Raw genomic sequence first — 19,157 nt, 5'->3', positions numbered from 1 at the left:
GGCTGTCTCTCTAGCTCACTGCTACTGTGGAACTGTGAGCCCCTGCACTCCCATGTGCTTTTAACAGTGTATGGGCCTTTCTTACGGCTCTGCCGGGCCTCTCTCTCCCTCTCCACAGGCACACTGACGGTGACACCATCCTGCGCACAGAGTGATGATGTCACACCATGCTCTGGACGTTTATCTACCGTCTCGGAGGTCGCCTCGTGCCCTCGGAGGCCTCTCTACTGATATGTAACCAACTTCTCACAAAAAATGTATGTGTGTCTATATAAGAATTTAATATATAACAAAGTATATATTAAATGTGTATAATATATGCATATATATTTGAAATGAGCTCAGCTTCAAGGGTGTGTTTCAGCTGTTGTTAATGTGATACATTGAGAGTGGATGTGTGGACGATACGCAGCAGAACATCTGTAGAACTACATGGCCTTTAATGATGTTACTTTGGTACTTTTTTAGAAATGTGGTAATGTATTCTTCAAAGTAGCATGGTGTTTATTTCAGGACTGTAGTCTGCAGCTGAAGTAGTGTGTGTGTGTGTGTGTGTGTGTGTGTGTTGATTTCAGGACTGTAGTCTGCAGCTGAAGTAGGTGTGTGTGTGTGTGTGCGTGTGCGTGTGTCCTAATGGGGGGACTCACCTCCCTATGTCCAACCTGATCAGCTCAACCCATCTTGGATTCTATTCTAATCCTCTCTCTCTGCAAATGAATGTGGAATTAATGTATTACTCAGATGTTTCTCCTCCAATGTAATACTAGCGCTCTTTCTCTCTTTCTAAACGTACTACCCTCTAACAGAGCTCACACACACGGGGGGGGGGGGGGTGGTGTGTGTGTGTATATATATGTGTGTATATATATATATATATATATATATATATATATATATATATATATATATATATATATATATATATATATATACACACACACACACACACACTGAAGTCTAATCGTGAGACAGAGGATGGACTTCTGACCCACAGTACAAGTCACACAGGTTCTTTGTTCTGTGTGGACTGAAACTAGCTCGAATACTAGGCCTGAGTCGTTTCTGTCCTGCGTTGTGAACAGTGTCATTGATTACTTTAATAATATATTATTATTATTATTATTATTATTATTATTATTATTATGATCATTCTTGTTGTTGTTTATTATTATTATTATTATTGATTAATTCAGAAGTGCTTTACTGCTGCTACCATTTTTAGTGCTAAACAAATTAAGCCTTAAATGTACATTTTGTGAATATTTGTGTTTAACCCTTTTTAAAGTGACAGTATCTGTTGTAAAGTCTTGGTTGGGTAATGTAGCATACTTGAAAATACCAACAGCTTGAGAGACGGCAGCTCGAGCTGACTTCAGTGTTTCTATATCGTTATGAATGTGTTGATAGCCTCTATATGAAAGTGCTCAGTCGGCAGTCAGACATGCTTCATTAATATCAGCAAACCAATGACACGATTCATGAAAATGAACAGTATCATAACTCATGAAGACACACAGACAGACAGGGCCAGTTTCCCAGACAAATATTAAACCCAGTCCTGGATTAAAAGGCTTCTGCAGTAGAGAGTCACCAATGCAAGGGGCAGTTTAATCCAGGACTTGGATTTAACTGTGTCCGTTAAACCACCAGACCAACCGTTCTTCTCTTGAATTGTGTTCAATCTGGATTCTATCTGGATGACATTGGAATTCTAGTGGCTTTGTCGTGACGTGTGTTTAGCCAATGGCGAAGCCGCATAAAAGCCCAGCAGTAGCCTAGCCAACAAGTAGGGTTACGTGTCAACTAGCAGATGTGTTTGGTGAGGTATTCCAACCAGGGTTTGGGTCAACAGGACAGCAGGCTTCTTCGATGTACTTGGGAATGTTAATAGTGTCTTGTCAGTAGACTCGTCTGGCTCCACATCTGTATGTATGTGCTTCTTCAGCCAATTTCTGTGACTAGCTATTGGGGTTGTTTGGCCATACTGTATATAGTCAATGGTTGTTGAATCACACCCCCTCTAGAGCCGGACAAGTCAGTTGTTACCCTCCCTAATCACAAAGACAAACCCAGTGGAGGCTGGTGGAGGTAGAAATCGGAGGATGGGCTCATTGTAATGCGAGGATCGGCCTCCGATTTCTACCTCCACCGGCCTCCCCTGACCAACCCATGTTCATGTGTAACTCAGGAATACCATGCTGTCCCTTAGGGCAAGTGACTTGTCTCACTGACAGCTTCAACTGGTATTGACTCAAACCAAGTTGACAAAGAAATGTTTAAATGCTATGCTTGACTTTGATTCAGAGGTCATCATTTTCATTTAGGTCTGGTTGCTATGACGACGTTAGTTCAGCTCTGGGTTGAGGTCCGTTTGAAATGTTCCAATTCTCTCAATGCAAGAGGTGAATAGAAATTCAATTTGTGAGTTGACGATGGCTCTTTCCATGAGCTTTTTCAATTGTTGAATTGAGTTTTTATTTTCTTGTTGCACTGAGTGAATTAGAATTTGAAAGGACCCCACTTTTCCTCCAGGTACTAAGGCTTATAGGTACAGTGACATCACCTCCACCTGATCCTGTCTGTTAGGTAGGGGGTTGCTCCAACAGGCCATAGAAACATGTCATGATAGATTATCTACATATTATTATTATTATTATTATTATCTCCCAGATGGAAAGCTTTGGCATTTTCTTTCTTTTTTATGTTTTCCTAGTTGCCTTGAGAGACATTTTGAAATGAGAACCTCTGAAATCACATGTTGAATAGGGGATTGTGGGGTTTCATCTCGCAACCACTTCATCCTGTGATCTCGATGACTGTACCCATTCTTGTTTTCTTTTTTTGCACAGTATGCCAATTTGTGCTATGATACTGTCACTTTAAAAACAAAGTTACTGATCTATAAAATATGTGGATATGGCAATGTTTTATTTCATTTTGCATTCCTGTATATGTCAGAATTTGTATTTTTTTGTTTTCCTCCAAAGGTTTTGTTTACTTCTGTGAGTAATTCTGTGAGCAGTGCCATTGTTTAGAAGTGTAAGTAACTTCCTCTTGATATCTAGACTAAGACGCGTCTAGGAAGAGAGAACATGTAAATCTGTTAATCTCAGAACCTAAAATGGTCCAGTATTGTTTAGCGATCTGCCCTCTCGCTTTCGCTCTGCCTTGACGATGACGCCCTTTGTGGAGCAGTTCGACCTTCTGCCAGAGGAGGACGCTGTCGTCTCATGTTGCCATGTTGCTCTTCAATAGTTAAGGTGTTTCTTTAACTTTTCAATGGTTTTTAATGCTCATATCAATTTGGTAGTATGCACAGTGCTCTACTGTTGATTAAATTAATTGTTAAAAATAGTTGTTTCATTTGTTTCATTTCATTCACCACACAATGATCTGTTCTCTCCACAGCAAAAGAATGTTGACTGCACTTAAAACACAGCTGGCACTTGTATCACTATTTTGTTTAAGAACAGTACGTTTCACAGGATGATGCTGTGCTCTCTGCAAACGTCTGATGTTGCTCCAAGGTTTGGTAAGATCGCCCACTAGTGGTGGTCAGAGAGAACAGTACCAATGAAGTGTGACAATAAGCTGAGACGTGTTTGACACATGCTACTCCGCAGCGCATTTTTTATTCTGACTAAAAGGGAAAAATGTCCGCTCACCCTGGCAGTTTGTCACTGGCAAAGTTAGAAAAATCCGAAGTGCCACGAAAACATTGGGGAACACTGACTGCAGATTAAGTGCCTGCAACGTCTCAAGCAGTTCAGTTGGGCACTTCTCACCCTCAGAGTCAGACATGAAAGACTTGAATTGGATGAGTTTGTTGGCAAAGTTTATGTCCAGGTTTGATGGATATGCAGCAGAGAGTGCATTTACCTTTTCCACTATGACATCACTGTTAGACACCTGATCTGACATAAACAGAACTCCAAAGAGACTGGTCAAACGCTTGTAAACGTCCAAGTGATGTTCAAGGCATGCCACTAGCTTATCAATGACCGGCTCTGAGCGCTCATCTGCAAATGTTTTGCGTTTCCTCTTTCGCTGAAGATTGTGCTTATATGACTGTCACATTTACATGACACCTGTCACATTTAAGGCTGCCCTTTCAAAAGCCTCAAACTGGTCTCGCTGTCCCGCCACAAAATCCCTCAACAAAGGCAAAAGCTGTGCTGCTACAGAGATGTCAATGTCACTTTTCTGTAGGTGCATGCTTGTAGCGTGGAACCGGTCAAGTATGACGTCCCAGAAATGTGCCAGGAACACCATCTTTAAGGTGTCAATTTAGCACATAGTCCAGCGGCCTCAATTCTCATTATCATCATTGCACATACCACCGAAGGCCTCTCTAATGTGAATGTCATTTCTCCACAGTGCCTTGGTTAACTCTGCCCGAGCACTCCACCGAGTACTGGTCCTCTAAGGCTCAGTCAGTAGAGCATGGCGATAACAATACTTAGGTTGTGGGTTTGATCCCCACTGGGACCATATATACAGAAATGTATGCACTCACTGCAATGTAAGTCGCTTTGGATAAAAGTGTCAGCTAAATGGCATATATTATTATTATTATTATTGGACAGCGATTTTCATGTCAGTCTGACATCTGTCTTCCGAAAGACTTTCCCCCCCATCTGTGTGTGGATGAAGAGCAAAATGTGTACAGTGACTGCAACATGTTAAAAAAAACTCATCAGCCCCTGGGCTACTGCCGTCTAAGGTGTTAACACCAACTAAGTTAAGTGAATGCGCTGCACAAGGCACATACTCTATCAAGAGGTTTTTTTTGTTTCAGGTGGGCCTGTTGCCCATTGTATTTTCCTGACATGTTGCTTGCATTGTCATATGACTGACCTCTACCGTTTGAGAGGTCCAACCCAAGGCCCTCCACCATCAAAGTCACACAGTCTGCTAAACTTTTACCAGTGTGGCTCTCAATTGGCTCAAAGCCCAGGAATCACTCCACCACATTCCCACTGCTGTTAACAAACCGGAATATGAATGTCAATTGGTCCACATGTGACAGGTCTGGAGTGGAGTCAACAATTATTGAAAAATATTTGGCATCCTGGCATCCCAAATCTCATCTGCTATTGTTTGGTGTGTTTTCTGACCCATTAGCTCAATGAGTTGCTCACATACTGTCGATGACAAATAGGACACTGTGCCTCTGCCTTTTCCACCAAACTTTTTAATATGTTCAGCTAAGAATGGGTCAAATTGTGATAGCAATTCTAGGATGCCAAGGAAATTACCGTTATGGGTTGACCCAAACCGTTCATCATCTCCCTCTTTCACCCAAGTCCTCTTTCACCCATGAACTTGATCACTGCTACAACTTTTTTCTAAATGTCCCTCTTTTCAAAATGTCCCTCCAGTATTTACGTTCCCCATCAAGTTGCTGCATGAGATCTGCATCTATAGCGCTGCCCTTTGTCCGCTGGCGCAAGGCAAGCATGCATGATCTGTGTTCTGTACTCTTTTAGTGTTCCCCTATTCTTTGAGTGTTTCCAGTCACTAAACCCCTGACTAAAGCCAACAAGCTTGCTGGAGAACAGTTTACATGTAAAACAGTACACACAACCTGTTGAGGGTGAGTACAGTAGCCACTGTCTAGAAACCTTCTGCCCATTTGGCAATATACAGTTCAGAAGTTCATTGTTGAAACTTCTAGTCTTTCCACCAAGCACTCTATCTCAGACTGAAACTGGGTATTTTTCACTGCGATTTTGGAAGGGGACTGCTCCTCTTTCAATAAGCACTGACTTGACAATGTCACTGGAAGTGCTTTGCCATAACGCAGGGTCAGTGACCTCATAGCACCAGGAATAGCTTGGTTGCTGATTTGATTCTTGTGAACTGCCCAACTGTTCTTGAGGTGGAAATGATGGTTCTTGTATACCATTAGCTGTTGAGGGTTCACCTTCATAGGATGGCTCTGGGGGAGTGACAACATTACTGAAAACTGAACTAGTGCTAGTTTCTTCCTCACAGCTAACAATAGTGCTGCTGTCATCATTATTACTATCAGAGGGTTTTTGAAAAAAGTTGGCAATGAGTGGAAAACTGCCTCTCTTGCCTCCTTTTCTTTTTTGGCTTTCCTTTTAGAAGCACCACTATTATGTTTGTGGTCCATATGTCAGAACTATGTGGCTGTGGCTTTTCCTACCAAGAAAATACCTGCCTGACACAGAAAGAATTATGTTGCTTGAAATTCAAAAGCTAACTTTTTTTCATTGGCTGAACAACCAACAAAGGTTTCTGATAAGTCAGTGAAATTACTTGGTGGAGACTATGCACAAAAGGCCAAAGAGCTGTCGACAATTTGCATATCAATGTTAGCATTATCTACTTCCATGGATCTAAAACCAGACGGTCTATGGAAAACATTAATGGGGTTTTCCTTAATCTTTAAGTATGGATTGGGTCTTTTATATATGCATTGGTGTATGAAAAAATATAGCTTTTGGCATTATGTTTCACAAAAAACGGCCACAGCATCCCATGTTTTGAACTAATAGTAGTTTTAAACTAAAAGCACTAATAGTTAGCTAGCTAGTAGCTTTGATTTAAGCATCATGACTATGGCATACTGTTTTAACATTTATTCAACCCACTGTAGCTAGCTACCCTTTTATCTTATCACAGTTAGGTAAGGGGCCAAGGGGCCCGGGGGCCCTCACATTGTAAGCACTGAGGGGTCTGGGGCCCCCTAATGGTTAGCTCACGCTATAAGCACCCAGGGGCCTAGTGGTCAGCTTGCACTGTGCGCACTGAGGGCCCTGGCGTTCAACTTCCTTTGGAAGTCTTGGGCCACGCACCACGCGCGGCCTGAGGCTTGGAGGCCCCACTGGCCCGGTCCATAATCCAGCCTTGCTACCAGGTGTTTTGTTCATGGTTTTATTAAAACAGGTGTGATTGCAGTGACCAATGATTGACCTGATGGAAGATCCCACTGGGATCAAAACGTCCATTTGTGAGTCTTAAATAAAACCACTAAATGTAATGTTTAAATTACATGTGTGTTTGATACCCTTCCTCATTCCATTGCATGCGCTACAATGAGCTTGTCCTCCGTCTACCTCCACCAGCCTTCCCTGCTACAGTAGTATCTGAGGCAATGGAGCTACTACTACCTTGTTTAGACCTATCCAATCCTTTCAGATCTACTCAAGTGTCTAGGGGTTGTTCTTGGACGTCTTTCCTCAATTCCTCCTTTCCCTTCTCCTTGCATCTCTCTCTCTCTCTGGAACTACTTCAAATTCAATTATATTAAGATGCTATATTGATAGAACATTGGAACCACTTCAAATTCAATTATGCCTGTCCCCCCTTTTCATCACCGCCTCTCCTCTTCTGTCTCTCCTCTCTCTCCTCTCCTCTTCTGTCTCTCCTCTCCCTCTTTCTGCCCTGCCTCCCCCCTCTCTCTCCTCTTTTGTCCTCCTCTCTCTCCTCTCCTCTTCTGTCTCTCCTCTCCCTCTTTCTGCCCTGCCTCCCCTCTCTCTCTCCTCGCATGTGTGGTAGTCTCGTGTACATAAGTTGTGTGCACGTATTGTATGTCGCTATAAGATATATCTTATCCACTATGGTATATCTGTTTATTTCACACTGTAACATTGTTTGTGGCATCATTCAAACAAGAGCAATCTAAATCATCTTTAAATTTTGCAGAAGCGTTTTGTAAGGATTTTTTCTGACTTTTTCTGACCCCCTCAACAACATTCCAGATCTGCCCATTTGTTTTCAATTTCAAAAGGAATCTTCTACTCATCAGTGTTCACAACATGGTTCAGTTCAACAAACAAGTTCAGTTACTCCACAAGATCCTCTTCTAATCTCCATACTGATATTTCTGATTTCCTATTTCCTATTTCAGAACTAGTAAAGGAAAATTCTGAATGCGTTACAAATTCCCAGAAAAATTGCACTAGCATTTACAAATAAAAAAAACCCAGAAGAAATATCTCTTGGAGCAACTGTCTTAATATTCCTTTTCAATCGATGCCTTACATATTCTATTATTTTACAATGCATTTTTATTTTGTCTCACAATGCATATTTTAGACTAGGCAACAACAGCTTAACGTTTTGTTCAATTTTATTATGAATATTATATACATTTTATAATTTATTGTTTTCTTATTATTATATTTCTTCTTGACAAGCCCTACCGGGTTTCTTAACCTGCTGCACAATTTGCCTTTTCTTTTCATTTTGTCTTTCATGTGTTATTGTGTGTGTGCAAATCCTAAATAAATACAAAATAAATAAATTAAATGTACTGCATGTATTGTGTAGTCAGCGTCCCTGTCCCCGTGTTGCCAGACCCCTCCCAGCCTGAAGCCCGTGACGAGGCCTATGAGAGTGGTACTAACCGCTCTAGTGTCAGCCTGCCTGTACACCCACACACACACTTACAAATACCTAATTACGATGTTGTACTACAAGAACATTGGAACTACTTCAAATTCAATTACGTTCTTTTTAAAAATGTTGTGTATGACGTTCAGGCCTGGTCCGCATCCACAGCGCAGCTTGGCAGAGACTCAGGTAATTATGCTTCTAAAGTCTTGGCCTCATTTTCCGTTTTTCATCCCCGCCTCTCCCCCTCTCTCTCCTCTTTTGTCCTCCTCTCTCTCCTCTCCCTCTTTCTGCCCTGCCTCCCCCCTCTCTCTCCTCTCCTCTTCTGTCTCTCCTCTCCCTCTTTCTGCCCTGCCTCCCCTCTCTCTCTCCTCGCTTGTGTGGTAGTCTCGACTACCTAAGTTGTGTGCACGTATTGTATGTCGCTATAAGATATGTCCACTATGATATATCTGTTTATATCACACTGTAACATCGTTTGTGGCAGCATTCACAAGAGCAATCTAAATCATCTTTACATTTTGCAGAAGCGTTTTGTAAGGATGTTTATCGATCTGCCCTCTCGCTTTCGCTGTGCCTTGACGATGACTCCTGTGGAGCAGTTCAACGTTCTGTCAAAGGAGGGCACTGTGGTTCCATGTTGCCATGTTGCTAGACTGGTTTAGGTGTTTCTTTAACTTTTCAATGGTTTTTAATGCTCATATCACGTTGGTAGTATGCACAGTGCTATACTGTTGATTAATTGTTAAAAAGACTTCTCTCTGTTGCATTTCATTCACCACACAATGATCTGTTCAATCCTTTCCACAGCAAAATAAAGTTGAACATAATAACTTTAGATCCAGTCCCTCTTAGATCCCATTTGGCATCAATCTATATCATTTACCTATCGGAAAATCCCAGTGGAAACAAAACGTCAATTTGTGAGTCGTAAATAAAGCCACTACATGATATGTACCAATTACATGTGTGTTTGATACCATTCTGCATTCAATTCCATGCATTACAATGAGCCAGATTTCTACCTCCACCAGCATCCCTGCTACAGTAGTATCTGAGCTAATGGAGAATGGCAAAGGGGCTTGGGGTTGTTCTTGGAAGATTTTCCTTCATTGCCTTCTCCTTGCATCCTTTTAAATAATATTTTTTTATGAATAAATAATAAAACAACAATAATAATTGAGATTCACCATAGGTATTCATAAGGAGCATTTCACAAGACATGAATGATCAGGCTTTCCTCATTAAATACATAGTTACATAATTTTATTTGAAAATAGTATTTTTTGAAAGCCAGTAAAGTGAGGGGAGAGAGAACATGGTACAGATCAAGAGGTAAAGTTGAAAAGAGTCATATCTGCAGCCTGATGTTTATCACTGAGACTCCAACTTCAGAAGGAAGCAGAAGATGACCTCTCCACGACCTACTGAAAATGCAGTGCTTTTATTTCAGTCGATAATAGTCCTTATTAAGTCCTTAAGTCCTTATTACTAAAGATCATTATAATGAATCACAAATGACCTAATCTCAGCATCAGAGCTTGGAATTTAAGCCAGTGCTGCTGCTAATGATGTTCCAAGCACTTTATTTGTCTTTTCAATTACATTCTCCCCCCCAAGTCATTCTTCAGTGATACCATCAGTCTGGTCCTTCGTGGTCATTGGTCGCTGAGTGGTCTGAACATGTCATGTGATGTCTGTGAACAGGAACATAAACATTCCTCTCTCACCCCCTCACAACTGTACTGACAGGCAGGCAGGCAGGCAGGCAGGCAGGCAGGCAGGCAGGCAGGGAGGGAGGCAGGGAGGGAGGCAGGGAGGGAGGCAAGGAGGGACAGTTTCTCAAAGCAGCTCATTGTGTTGGAAGGAGAGACGCAGGGAGGATATGACAAATTAGGGGGCACAAATACAGGGGGTGTGTATGAAATATTGGTGCTATTTTCAAGGCCAGATTTTTCAGCGCACATGATGGCACTTGACCTGCTTGAACATGCCTCTATTTACTGCTATCCACCTGCTACAGCACTGTGGTATTTTCACTTGGGACCGCCGACACAAATTGCCAGTACGCCTGTGTTTGGACCTCCGTTTTGCTCCGGCTGAAAATAGCTGAAACTGCATTTTGTTGTCTCTGTACTTGTACTCTGCACAATGACAATAAAGTTGAATCTAATCTAGAGCCTGAAGCGTAGTGCCCGTGCTGTCGGTTTCCCAGTGCGAACTGGGACTGAGAGGGTCGACCAGAGCAAAATGCAAGGTCGTCTCTCCTGGGACAAGCTCTTCCCCATCTCCTCTCCCTGTTCTTATCTCACATCGAACATCCTCTACTCTGTGAACATGATCCTCATTTCCTGTTAACAAATAAATAATGATGTTTATCTGTTTACACCAGACAACAGAATGTTCATCCGTGATCACCTCTGTTTCCACATGTTCACTTGTGCTCTCGTCTTATAAAACAGTGAAGTACATCAGGGGAGGCTGGTGGAGGCAGAAATCAGAGGGCGGGCTCAGCGTAATGTATGGAATGGTCATTGTAATGCATGGAATGGAATGAGCCCGTCCTCCGATTTCTACCTCCACCAGCCTCCTCTGAAGTACATGGTGGTCCGTTCACGTTGTTGACCACAAGGAGCTGTCCAGAGTGCTGAACATAACAAACTGGTGAGAAAGGCTTAATCCGTGAAAAAGTATGTAGATATACAGTATATATGATTCATCCACCTGTGTCATAGTATAGTAAATAGCAATGTTCGTTTTTAGTATGGACTCACAAGAGATGGCATTCCCTCTGTTCATCGGTACCATGGGCTTCTCATAGTGAAGTCCAAAATCCCAAATCATTTCATCTTTATCCAAGGCATAGAGGCCTACATCAATTCTCAAAGCTTTCGAATGTGTCATTCTGTACATTTTTCGTCTTGCCAGATGGGACTTGTTTAAGTTACAGTAAGAACCCTTGGGTCAATGATGGGCTATTCTTGGACAGGACTTTGGGAATGGTGTCCTGAAGCTGTAATCCACAAAAAATAGTTCTGGAGAATGTCCAATCCAGTCCCCTTTCCTCCTGATCCCTCCATGTCCGCCCCCCTCTCCTGACCCCCTCCTCACCATTATACCCCTCCCTCTCTCCTGACCCCCTCCACCCCCTCTCTCTCCTGACCCCCTCCACCCCGTCTCTCTCCTGACCCCCTCCACCTCCTTCTCTCTCCTGACCCCCTCCACCCCCTCTCTCTCCTGACCCCCTCCACCCCCTCTCTCTCCTGACCCCCTCCACCCCCTCTCTCTCCTGACCCCCTCCACCCCATCTCTCTCCTGACCCCCTCCCCCTCCTTCTCTCTCCTGACCCCCTCCACCCCGCCTCTCTCCTGACCCCCTCCACCCCGTCTCTCTCCTGACCCCCTCCACCTCCTTCTCTCTCCTTCTCTCTCCTGACCCCCTCCATCCGTGTCTCTCTCCTGACCCCCTCCACCCCGTCTCTCTCCTGACCCCCTCCACCCGTGTCTCTCTCCTGACCCCCTCCACCCGTGTCTCTCTCCTGACCCACACCTCTCATCCCCCGCTACTGTGCTCTGGTCTACCCTCCTCACAGATGGAGAGGTCTGGTACAGAGGGACAGCAACTCTCTCACGTTCAGAAACAATGGCTTGGTCCAGAAACAACCCTTACCCCCATTAACCCTGGGGTATTTTAACCCTGGGGTATTTTATGTATAGTAGGTCTTTATTCTTAACTAGGATCCCTTTTAGCTGGATCAAATTATTCATTCTTATGAATAATTTGATCTGCATCTGTTGTGCAATTGAATGTTTTACTTTTAGTATGTCTTGTCTTATCTGTTGTGCCTGTGCACTTTACCTGTCTCACCGTGGGAGAATGAGAAACGTCCTCTCGATTCCTTTGTATGTCTTGACATGTGAAAAATTGACATTAAAGCCACTTTGACTTTGACTGTGATAGGTATCAAATATATGGACATACTACTGTAACTCCAACTTGCTCTCTGATAGGCTGGGAGGAATCTGTATAGGTCTCAGCCTACATCAGGTGTACCAGTAGAGGCTGGTGGAGGCAGAGATCGGAGGATGGGCTCATTGTGATGCATGGAATGTAATGAAGAATGGAATCAAACATGTGTTTGATACCATTCCTCATTCTATTCCATGCATCACAATGAGCCCGTCCTCCGATTTCTGCCTCCACCAGCCTCTACTGGAATATAGGTCCCAGGCCTACAACATGGGTACCATTCTTTCAGATCAGCATGGTGGGAGGAAGCAGGGGTTGTTTCTGAATCAGGAGTCTCATGAGAGGTAGAAAGTGACGACTGTACATTTCCACATTATATTCTGATTATCTCCATCCTGCTTCCCGTTCAAGTAACTTCAGTAGCCAAGTCTAATTTGGAGAGCAGCAGAATCAAATGGGCTATACCAAATTTGGTCAAAATAAATAGAGAAGGCGGAGCTAGAAAATAGGATTTAAATGGTACTAAGCTGAAAAGAATGTTGGAAAGACTGTTTCTTGATTGCTTACACCATTTGTATGAAATTGAAGTTCACATGCCCACAGCAATAACATGTTTGAGCACAACTGTAACATTTTCTACATTAAGGTGTTAAGCACCAAACGGTTAACACAACATCTACATAGGACACAAGTCAATTGAGTAGGTGTTGACAAACAAAACTTAATTATTTCCTTACAGCATTTAGCTATTTCTCCCATTATAGTGAATCTCTACTCCATACATGTGAACTCTCATCGCTCAACAGTTCAACTAACAATCATTCTGTAATCACAAATGAAATAGGTCATCAGTAATATAACGTGTGGCCTGGCAGACAGGAGAGAGTAGATTACTGTAAATGTTTTTCTTGGCACTTTTTGCGTTGTACAGTTATGTCATTTTTGTTGTTGTAACCTCCATATCCATTTCTGAATATGTTTGATTCATTTAATTTATAGTTAGCAATCTTATTGTCTCATATTAACAGCTGAACTGCTACCATAAACTATATAGTACAGAGTTCAATTCTTGGTTTTTCACCTTTGTTTTCAAATGAAAGTTGTTCAACCTGCATATGGATGAAGGAGGGAGATAGGGAAGGAGGGAATGAATGAAGGAGAGAAGGGGGAGTGATGGATTGGATGAAGGAGATAGAGAGTGATGGATTGGATGAATATGCATAGTGATGGTTATGAAATTAATGGTGGATTGAACTTTTCATTAGATGACTAAGGATACTGTTTTGATACACTGATTTGGTTCAGTTTTGAGAGTTACAGTGCATTTAAAAAAAGACATGTGGTGTGTTGGCAAACATGTTAACTACTTAGGGGAACTTATGAACTGTTTCAAAAAATGTGCTCAAGCAATCGAGAAGAACTGCAATGCGGACATTAACAGCAATGACCTGAGGGACATACTTCATGCTCTAATGTGGAACAGTCATCTGGGGATTGTTCAAGAGGAAAAGCCTTGATAACTATCATCTTAAAGGGATAGTTCACCCAAATTACAAAATCAATGGACGGTCAGTTAGCATGTTTGAAAAGTCATGGCCAAGTCATCTCAAATTCTCTGAAGTGGCTCAATTACATGATTTAAATGACTTTGAGATGATGTGAGCATAATATTTCAAACATTGGTAACATGTAATAACATGTAACAGGTAACATGTAATAACCTCAGACAATGACTATTGTTAGTTCTGATCAGGGGAGGAGGTAAAGTACATTACATCAACTTTAATTAAAAGACAAGACAGACTGCATTAAAAAGATTGAGCATTTATTACAAGCTCAGAGTAACAAAACCAGTCTCAGTCAGACATTCATTCTTGTGAACCAGCATGTCCACAATATAAAAAATACATTTGTGGTATTATTGCAATGTCCATCATCACTTCTCCTGGATAGACCGGAGAGGTTTAAGTCTTCATAGACAAACACAAGAAACATGAATGGTCAGCAACATGAAAGGGCCATTGGGAATGGACCACCAGAGGAAGAGAAGGTGAGGTCAGTGAGAAATACAAGCCTGACTCTCACCGGGGTGTGTAGTGTGCACAGGGAGATCCTACTATGGAATTACTTCTATACGTTGTTAAAGTGGTCACCCGAGACACCAAAACAAACGTTCAGCGCTGAAAACTGACGTGGAAACGGTGATATTTGACTGCCGAGTGTACCCCAACCATAATATAAGTGTATATTCTTAATTATGTCGCTTCCCATATCATCGTAGACAATGTGTAAACTCCGCAGGTTAGAAGATGTATTTTAAAAAATGAAATGTATGAATCTGAAACTTTTTGTCTTTTGTCAAGTAATTGTATCCACTCCACAAAGGGTTAACTCCACCCGCCTCCTGATTTAAAGACGCTCACTTGAAGTCTCCGCTGCGCTTGTCGGTAGGTCTGATGAGCGTGAGGTGAGACACCCACTGATTGAATGAAAGCCAGGTGAAGGACGTCAGGGATGAAGGTATTGTCAGGTCGTCAGCGGCTTAGTTTGAGTAAAAAAAAAAAAACCTACCTACCTAAATAACTACCTAGCTAACCATAACATATGTCTGAGTAGGCCTAGAATAGTTTGAATAGTTTATTTGCAAGCCGTTGAAATGCGCTCTCTTTGTAAAGCGGCACAGTAGTGCGCTCTCCGCTGGCCAGCGGAATTTTGATGAATAGAACTTTTTGATGAATAGTTAGTGCCCCCTGAGAAATGTCATGTGCCCTCTTAGTTACTACTAAGGGAACGCCGGGCCTGATTCATGCCATGTCACAATTAACAGTGAAATAGGGTTGATATGGGTGTTATGAGACTGTTTCGGTTGGCACTAGATTACTGAGATTACAGACACAGCAGGGCAAGCTAATGAACGAGTAATTACACATCTGATGACGTCATTAAGACAACTCCGATTAGAGCAAAGACTTGAGTGGGTAGTTTAATGATTGGAGACCCTGTTAATGAAACAACTGCAAAGATAAGGGACATCCATTTTATGTTCAAACTCTTCTGTCTCAATAATAAACAATAACTTTATTTCAACAAGGACATAAAATAATCTGAGAGGGCAACAGCGTTCACTTCTGAAAACTTGGCTGGACAAGGCATATCAAATATGGCTCAGCATGAAAGCCTCTCACCAGCCTTGCAGCATCATCTCCACTTAGGCCAAACAGCCCATTCTCTCACACACACAGATCACAGTGTAATTCAATAACTACCGACCCATCACACACTTTGTGCTGTAAACATCCCACTGTGAGAGTTCTGATCAAATTCAGTACCATTTTAGTCAGAACACAAACACAAAACAAGGAATTGGGAATCCATCATGGGCTCATGGTTATTTTCAACAACAAATAATAAAAAAAAACACATTACTATTCAGGAACAGTAAGGTGCATTATCTGATTAGTGTTTAATGCCAGTGGATTAGGAATGCCACAGCCACAGTAATACTGAATTAAATAATGGAATAATCATTAAATCTGAAAACAACATTGTCAAATGATACAGGAAAAGAAATGGTAAAACATTCCTCTAATATATCACAATTTATTAAGGCCCCCATAGCATATTGTTTACTTTTTCTTATGATGACTGATGGATAGATGATTCACTTACTTAAACAAATGTATTTGTTGTAAGTCGCTTTGGATAAAGGCGTCTGCTAAATGCTGTAAAAGAACATTGATTACTTTATCTTATGATGGCTGATGGATAGATTATTCACTTACAACAAATACATTACTTTGTTTAAGTAAGTTGATTTGGATAAAGGCATAAAAGTAAAGTTAAATCTGAAATACATTACCCTTTCTAAAAATACAAATCAAATTCCCACTTTCATAGACTCTGTGTGTATGAACTGCTTCACGTAAACGGATACTGCTATTGACACGAGACCATTTCAAATGGTCACCATGTACAAAAATACGATTTTCAATGTAACAGCACTTGCTTTTTTTCTTCTTTGTTTAAGCTTCCCTTTGGAATGCTTTTGAATGTTAAACCTGGTCCCAGATCTGTGTATCTATGTATAGAAAAAAAAACATATGCTTGCACATACATATCCGGGGACCAGTCTACTCAAACCAATGCTAACTAAAGAAATAGCACTGCGAACACTGCACTAGCATCTGCATCAACCAGACACTCCTTATTTGGATTCATACAATACAACCGACTATCCCAAGCTACTTGATGTGTGTAGTGACTCCATTGAGAAAGTACAAAATTAACTGTATCATCAAAACTATCCCCTATCATGTATGAAAAGGTAAGCAAGCACTATGCCCTTCTTGTGTGAGCTGTATTCTTCCACACAGAGCCAGATCAAAGCACATGATTTAAGACATCAGCCGTGGCGACCACAGTGAGCACATCAGCACAGTCTGACCGACCAGACCTGGAGACCCTGGTCTCTGTCAGGGTCCTGGGAGACGGCAGACTGAGACTTGATTCTAAACCTGAGATGAATCATGTTAACTATGCAGTACTGAGGGATTCACACTGTTCACCTGACAGTTAAATCCCTCGTAGATACACCGTGGTCTCTTCGTCCATCAGAGCTAGAAAATACATCCACGTTAGTCCTTCATAGGGAACACACACTGTCCTTCACAGATAGACATCCATGGTGTTGAGGATCATGTGTCTGCAGAGAGGACAGTTCTGCAGATAGATAGGCTGCCGTAGCAGGATGCCAGTGCAGTCTCTGCACAGGCAGAGGTGTCGACAGGGCAGCAGTACTACCGTCTTGTTGCTGTCCTGACAGATTACACACTTCTTCCTATGCTCCTGCTCCTTCAAGAGGTTTAACAGGCAGTCAGCCGGGGGTCCTTTACTGCCCTCCCCCGCTGAGGAGAGCTTCTGGAGCGGCCTGTCGGTGCTAGAGCTGGGGTACGGGTCAACTGGAAGTGGGGCCAGTGGACCAGGACGTTCGAAGTGCCCCTCTCTTCCTGCCATGCCATCTGGTGGTGCCCTCTGCTCCCCCTGGGGCTCTGGTGGCCCTGTGTCCCCATCCCCGCCCACTCTGTTAGCCCTGTAACCAGGTATCATCAACCCCAGGCCAAGCAAGCTTCCTTGCCTGTGGAGCCTCTGCCACAAACCCCTCTCCAAGAGGTAGAGGTGGTGGAGGGCCCCTGGTAAGCAGTGAAGGGCCTCATGTAGGCAGAGGAGCGCCCCCCGCAGGCGACGGAGGGCAGGAACAGAGTTGACGTAGTTGATGGCGTAGCAAGCCCCGCGCCGGGTCAGCTCTGGGTTCAGGTAGAGAGTGGCGGCCACAGCGGTGGTTGTCGTGAGAACTAGGCCGTAGACGTTCAGTAAGAAGACGCTGATGAAGATGTGCGCTAGTGAACCGAGGAGCTCCAGTGCCAGCCTGCAGGGCGTCCAGAGGACCAGGGAGGTGCCCACAAGGCTGCTGTGGAGGAAGGTGAGCAGGGTGAAGGACAGCTCCAGAGCCTTCTGTAGCGGGCTGGACACAGCCTCCCACATACTCACCACTACCGAGTACACGTTCTGTGTGGCGATCAGCAACAGGTTGACTACAGTGTTAGCCAAGTAGAGCGCTAGGCTAACAGCGATGCCACAACCGTCCCATACAGACAGTATACCTCGATGTAGCAGGTCCCTCGTACGCAGGATGACATGCGAGGACAGATAGCCCATCATTTTGATGCTTTCCAGAACTCCTCCTAAAACATGCAAGCAGCGTCCGAACATGTTGACAGCTCCTTCGGCCACGACTGCCATACCATCCACCATGCAAAACACCGTCAGTTTCCAGCATTCCACCACGGAGTTTGTTAGTAGCGTAGGGAAGTTATTCACAAAGGAAAAAAACGCCACTATAAGTCGTATCAGGGAGTGGACTATTATGAAGTTTAGGTCCAGAAGGAAGCCTATGATGTCGGCACATTTTCTTATTGTGTAAAATACAATGTTCACTATATCCATGTCGATACAGTTAATGGTAGCTACTCCTCTATATTGTATGCCATAGAGTCTTCTTCGTTCTGTTAATCCAATCACACTTGCTAGTTAGGCAAATAAGTTAAGTTGCAAGCAAAGCAACATTCCATTTCCAGGAAACATGCTTTTCAAATGGTAAGTTGGCTTTGGACTTTCAACGGCTATGCTCACCTCCTCGCTGCAATCAGCGGATGTTTATTTTCAAAAGCTGCCCTGTTAGCCAAAAGTTAGCTAGCTAGCTAACACAGTCTAGTCCATACACGTCTCCTTTCTAATTTCCGAAGTTTCGCTGTCGTTCAGTAGCATTCAGTCATTGATCTTGTCCAAAGTCCATCTTGTCCAAAATCGAAGGTGATGACGAAAATTCAGAAAACAGTAATCAGATGTTTACTGTTGTGCATTGTACCAGGAGGCCGCCATGCTTGTTTCTCAACGTAAGGGTGTCGCGATACATCCGACTCGGGTGCATAGATGGCTCTTGTAGCTTTCGGGGTCTCAGATCCTCTGCGACCCATATCATTTCCGGGTTTGGGTATTGCGTAATCAGAATTATGAGTGCATGTGCATGTTTTTTTACGGTGCAATTGAGCTAATATGCTCAATTAATATCCAGTATTTATGGATCGTAAATTAGTTGTAATTTAGCTAATATGCGTTTGTATTGAGCTAGCTTTATGTAATGTTGAGAGTCAATGTGAGTAGGTATGCTACACTAATGTACAGTACATGTCTCCCATAACATAATGATTGGCAAGTTTGATATAGCTAATTAACTCTTTGAAACATTTACAGAAACAGGACAGAAA

At 42.7% G+C, this 19,157-nt stretch overlaps 1 protein-coding gene across 1 annotated transcript; it reads right to left on the bottom strand.

Annotated features, from left to right (window-relative positions):
- Positions 1-16,522: 16,522 nt before the first annotated feature.
- On the bottom strand, positions 16,523-18,519 carry rnf26 (ring finger protein 26). The gene has a single exon (XM_083695533.1). The coding sequence runs from the start codon at positions 18,334-18,336 to the stop codon at positions 16,999-17,001; it is 1,338 nt and encodes a 445-aa protein (XP_083551659.1). The 5' UTR covers positions 18,337-18,519; the 3' UTR covers positions 16,523-16,998.
- Between the last annotated feature and the right edge of the window lie 638 nt (positions 18,520-19,157).

The sequence above is a fragment of the Argentina silus genome, assembly GCF_951799395.1.
Source record: "Argentina silus genome assembly, chromosome: X".
NCBI classification, from domain to species: domain Eukaryota; kingdom Metazoa; phylum Chordata; class Actinopteri; order Argentiniformes; family Argentinidae; genus Argentina; species Argentina silus.
The sequence above is the reverse complement of the archived record's forward strand: the minus strand, read 5'-3'. Positions and strand labels throughout refer to the sequence as shown.

Excerpts from the sequence above, each read along its gene's own strand:
- rnf26 (XM_083695533.1), bottom strand. The coding sequence starts at position 18,336 with ATGGATATAGTGAACATTGTATTTTACACAATAAGAAAATGTGCCGAC.